The 5,321-nt window shown below is 43.2% G+C and overlaps 1 protein-coding gene across 1 annotated transcript; it reads left to right on the forward strand.

Annotated features, from left to right (window-relative positions):
* The first annotated feature begins 496 nt into the window (after nt 1–496).
* Nucleotides 497–2,688, forward strand: LOC119655288 (nucleolar GTP-binding protein 2). The gene is made up of 2 exons (XM_038061104.1): nt 497–849; nt 907–2,688. The coding sequence occupies exons 1-2, from the start codon at nt 640–642 to the stop codon at nt 2,656–2,658; spliced, it is 1,962 nt and encodes a 653-aa protein (XP_037917032.1). The 5' UTR covers nt 497–639; the 3' UTR covers nt 2,659–2,688.
* The last annotated feature ends 2,633 nt before the right edge of the window (nt 2,689–5,321 follow it).

Here is a 5,321-nt window from a genome sequence, read left to right on the forward strand (position 1 = left end):
TCGCAGGCTTTGTTGTTGACAGCGTCTCACCGCATACCATGGAATTTTTTTTTTTGGAAACTTTGTCGGGAGTATCATAATGTCCTTCGAAATGCAATACTGAAATCCTTTTGAATAGTATGGTTCCGGAGCAGATCTCGTAATTTAATAAAACGTTTGGAAAGCGTTGTCAAAGGTATAATACGCAAACCCTATTGTTTTCAAATATCTACCGAAGTCTGTACATGCACAAGGATTGAACGTACTCACTAATTGTTTGTGATTATTGTACACCTTGAATCTTATTCAATTTAATTTCAGCCAGAATTATTAAATCAGCAATTTTTAATTCCTATCAAATCAATCACCTTATTCACATTTTCAAAAGAAAATCAAAATATTTGTTTAATTCCCTGCGCGGACAATGGATCAGCAGATCAACACTAACCTATCCCCTGAAAACGATGTTCCCCTATCAAAATATTTCGCGAAACTTGACATTTACCGCCTGACAGTTTCCTAACCCACAAATAAGCCAGTGTTGAAACGTGTTCCTGGTCTTGTGTTTTTCTGCGAGGAATTTTGTTTTTTTTTTCCACTGCGTTGTATTGTAATTAATAATTTTTGTTCTCGTGAATATACATAAAATCAACATTCAAAATGCCGAAAGTCAGCAGTTCATCGGGGCCGCCCCGTAAGCAAAAATTCAACCGTTCCAATCACTCAATGAACCCGGAAAGGCCTAAGAGTTCCCTGAAGGGGGTAGCTCACCCTCGTACCCAAGCTACCATCAAACGACTCCAAATGTATCGTAATTTCAAAGCGAAGAGAGATAAACGGGGGAAAATTATCACACCAGCTCCCTTTCAGGTATTGTAACCATCAGTTCTCCTTCTCCTCCATACACTAAAGCGGATGTAATTCCAGGGTAAAGTGGCTTCTGGAACCGTCGCTCGCGTCGAGCCAACCCAGAAATGGTTCAGCAACTCGCGGGTAATCTCCCAAACCGCTCTGCAAAAGTTCCAGGAGGAAATGGGGGCAGCTATCAAGGATCCCTACCAAGTCATTATGAAACCGTCACAGCTGCCAGTAACTCTCCTCAACGAGGCTGCAAAATTCCAGCGCGTTCATCTCCTCGATACCGAAAGCTTTGAAACGGTTTTTGGTCCGAAAAAGCAACGTAAACGACCTAATTTGAAGGTGCGTGATTTAGAGGATATGAGCAAAGTTTGCGAGGCATCGGCCGAGAAATATGATGAAAACAAGGATGTGGACCTTGTGCGGGAGGACACTGGCGTGAAGGATGCAGTACGTGACTGGGTATTCGGGGCTGGGCAGAGTAGACGGATTTGGAATGAACTCTACAAAGTTATAGACTCGTCGGATGTACTTCTGCAAGTGTTGGACGCTCGAGACCCAATGGGAACACGCTCGAAGCACATTGAAGAATTTCTTCGGAAGGAAAAGCCACACAAACATTTGTTCTTTATTCTAAACAAAGTGGATTTGGTTCCGACATGGGTGACGCAACGTTGGGTAGCGATCCTCAGTAAAGAATTCCCAACAATTGCTTTCCACGCATCGCTTACTCATCCTTTCGGCAAAGGTGCATTGATCAATCTTTTGCGACAAATTGGCAAACTGCATGCAGACAAAAAGCAAATTAGTGTCGGTTTCATTGGGTATCCAAACGTGGGCAAATCGTCCGTCATTAACGCGCTTCGTAGTAAGAAAGTATGCAATGTGGCCCCAATCGCTGGAGAAACCAAGGTCTGGCAGTATATCACACTCATGAAGAGAATTTTCCTGATTGATTGCCCCGGAGTAGTCTACCCGTCGGCTGAGACTGATACTGAGAAGGTTTTGAAGGGAGTGGTGCGAGTCGAGCTCGTGACCAGTCCCGAGGACTACGTTGAAACCGTTTTAGCTCGAGTGCGTCATGATTACATAAAGCGGACTTACAAAGTCGACAGTTGGGAATCAAGCATTGATTTCATTGAACAATTGGCCAAGAAGACAGGAAAACTACTGAAAGGAGGCGAACCTGATATCACAGTAACGGCACGAATGATTCTGAATGACTGGCAACGTGGAAAACTTCCATATTATGTGGTCCCTGAGGGCTTTGAGGTGCCAAATTCAACTCAAGAGAAAGCAGAGGAAGCTGCCGATCAATCGATGAATAAATCGAGTGAAACAGATCAGCAAAGCATGTCCGTGAAAGAAGCGAAAGCATTCAAACAACTCCAAGATTTCCGTAAAATCAAGGTCGGTGTCGACTTCAATCCGGATGATATCAAGGATCTGGAGGAGATGGATTTGCAAGAGCTGGAGGAACAAAAGGCAAAACGAGCAGAACGGGCAAAGAGAAAAGCAGCAAATGCCGACGGTGAAGAGGATGAATCCTCAGATGGTATCAGCGATTTCTACTCGGAAGATGAATATGACGAGGATTCAGGAAAAGTTGTTCACAAGAAATCGAAGGCTACTCAGGAGAAATGCGCAGCTGGTACGTTCCTAGTTGAGGATATCGAGACCAGCACGAAAGCACCATCCGAGAAGAAACTGACAGCAAAACAGAAACGAGCAATTGAACGGAGTGCGAAGAGAAAGAAGATTGGAAGTAATTTCTATGAAGTTTCTAATGTTAAAAATAGGAATCGTAATAGGAAAACGTGAATTCGTTGTGAAAGTTTCATTTTTTATAGAATAAAGGTCTGTTATTAAGGAAAGGATATTGCATTTATTCTATACAAAAGTTATTCCTGCTAAAAAAGGGCTTCATTTAAAGAATAATTCCATTCGACTGCCGTCGTCGCTCATTTTTGATCCTATGAATCCACGAACTATTTGAATGATTGTCATTTGTTTGTCTCCAAGCCAATCCAAAAAGGTACAACCAACAAGAAAATCGATGCACCTTAAGTGAAGCGCAGCTACTTAGTTAAAATGACTGATTTCATTTGGATTTTTGTTATTAATAACGGGTTTATCATGAATTTTGGCACTAACTTCAGGCGTTTATTTGATTACATAAACAAACACACAAATGTAAACCAATGCACTTGTCACACTTAACTGTACTCCTACTGAACTGTCAAACTCAAATTGTGCAGTTAGATCCATTCAAAATGTCGTACAAGCTCGATTTTCGGAAATCTGTCGCCAACATGTTTGGCGGACTAAGTTCTAGTGAAATTCTTGAAATGTTCAGAGACAAGCCAATCTCTCGCAGAATAATTTTCCGTGTTCTGAAGGATTGTCGCGATGGTAAAGCGCCCGAAAACAAAAAGCAATGCGGTGGTCCATCCAAATTAGGTGCCAGAACAGTCATAAGTCTGCTATCAAGTGCGAAAAGCAAGGTTGATCAATCAACACGCAAATTGGGACGAAAATTTGGTGTTTCGAAAGATACAGTCCATCGTATTTTGAAGAAAAACAACGTAATTTATCGTAAACGTCGACGAGCACCAAAATATACACAACAACAACTCGAAAAAATACCAAAATGCTGCCGTGCACTTCGTGACAAACACTTTGCGAATGGAAAATCCATAATTTTGGATGATGAATCGTGCTTCACATTGTCGCATCATGAATTGAGTGGCAACGACGACTTTGATACTGACAACATTGAAGCAACACCAAATGATGTTAAATATGCCGGCAAATCAAAATTTGAACCAAAGGTGTTGGTGTGGGCAGCCATTTCATCGAACGGTGTGGTGTGGTCAGAGCCTTTGATTCGATCAAACAAATCAGAAGCGATCAATGCTGACATTTATATCGGCCAATGCTTGCCGAAATTGAAGCAATTCATCGAAAAACATCATGGTCGTGATGAAATAATGTTTTGGCCGGACCTTGCAAGCTGTCATTATGCAAAAAAAAACATTGAATTGGCTGACTGAGCAAAATATACCATTTGTGCCGAAAAAGGACAATCCCTCAAACGTACCTCAGGCACGTCCAATCGAAAATTTTTGGGCAGTTCTCAAGCGTATGGTCTACGTCGGTGGCTGGGAGGCTCGAAACGAGCAGCATTTGATTTATCGAATCAAGAGAAAGTCGAAGGAAATCGATCTATCGGTCCGCCAAAACCTGATTCGGAACATTCGCTCCACACTACGAAAAATCGAGGACCATGGTCCATTAAGTGTACTGTAAATGTATTTTTCGACGAATCATGAACAGAATAAAGTACGATTAAAAGGATTTTTCAAATCGATTGTTTGTTTTCGAATGACATGCTTTTGAAGTTAGTGCCAAAATACATGATACACCCGTTAAGAAATATGACGAATCGCGATAAACGGACAATATTTATTCGCAAAAGTGTGGATACAATGAGGAAGTGAGGAGTTTATGAAGAAGAACTCCAAACCCCTATGAAAATTCGTGGCGTGAAGCCTTGACGCCTCAAAGTGAAACTATTTTTATGTCAAAATTGCGCTACGTTGCAGCAGTGTGTAGAATTCTCACACCCTAAACCCATCCCCACTTCTCCGCCCATATTCCCCCAGGACTATCGTGCGAGAAGAGGTTCCGATCTCAGGATCTCCTCAACAAGATTATTATCCTTCTTTCAATCGTGAATCTCTGACAATGGAACATAACATGCTCCAGGACAGTCTGGGAAATCATGCAATCCGATTTTAGGTGGTAATTCAATTCTCCGTGTTTTGGCTCGAAATCGGGATCAGTGTATGGACCCACGGTCTTCTTCGGTTTTATTTCACCGTTGCTGCCACCTCCTGTACAGCTCCTTCCTAGTGGCTTTTTGGAAGTTTGCAGCCACTTCACCCGGATTCGCGTTCCATCTCCGCTAAAGACAATGTGCCTGACCCAAGGGAATCATCGCCGCAATGCTCCTCGAAGCTCAACTTGGAGATCAGGAGATCTAGCCTGGAACCGTTTGACACATTACTTTGGACTGGCTTTGGGAGCCTTCAAGTCAAGGAGTCGCTTTCGCCAAAGGAAGGGGAGGGAAGGAAGGTAGTTGTTAGTTCAGGGAACCCGTTGCCATCCGGTCCCTCCGCCGGGCGAGTTCAATCTTTTCGCAATAAGAAGCCTAAATTGTCGATGAGCCGCGCAGTCCATCTGCCTTTTGGCTCATTTCGCCGGTTCGGCAAGGGTACGTTGACGTTCTTCACGGGCAACCACCTCTCCCGCGACTCTTCGGGCATATCCATCGAGATCGGCGGCTGTGCACCTCGGCTTAATGAACAGCATCCACGACCTCCATAACACTGTGGTCGGTATGCAGACGGGAACTTCCACTCTTCTTTTCAATTGCTAATCAGTGCGAGCCAGCGACAAGCAAGCGTTGAACGCCTCAAGTA

This window comes from Hermetia illucens, chromosome 4 (assembly GCF_905115235.1).
Source record: "Hermetia illucens chromosome 4, iHerIll2.2.curated.20191125, whole genome shotgun sequence".
NCBI classification, from domain to species: domain Eukaryota; kingdom Metazoa; phylum Arthropoda; class Insecta; order Diptera; family Stratiomyidae; genus Hermetia; species Hermetia illucens.

Coding starts and splice junctions, on each gene's coding strand:
- LOC119655288 (XM_038061104.1), top strand. CDS start 640: ATGCCGAAAGTCAGCAGTTCATCGGGGCCGCCCCGTAAGCAAAAATTC. Junction 850..906: donor TCACACCAGCTCCCTTTCAG/GTATTGTAACCA, acceptor ATGTAATTCCAG/GGTAAAGTGGCTTCTGGAAC.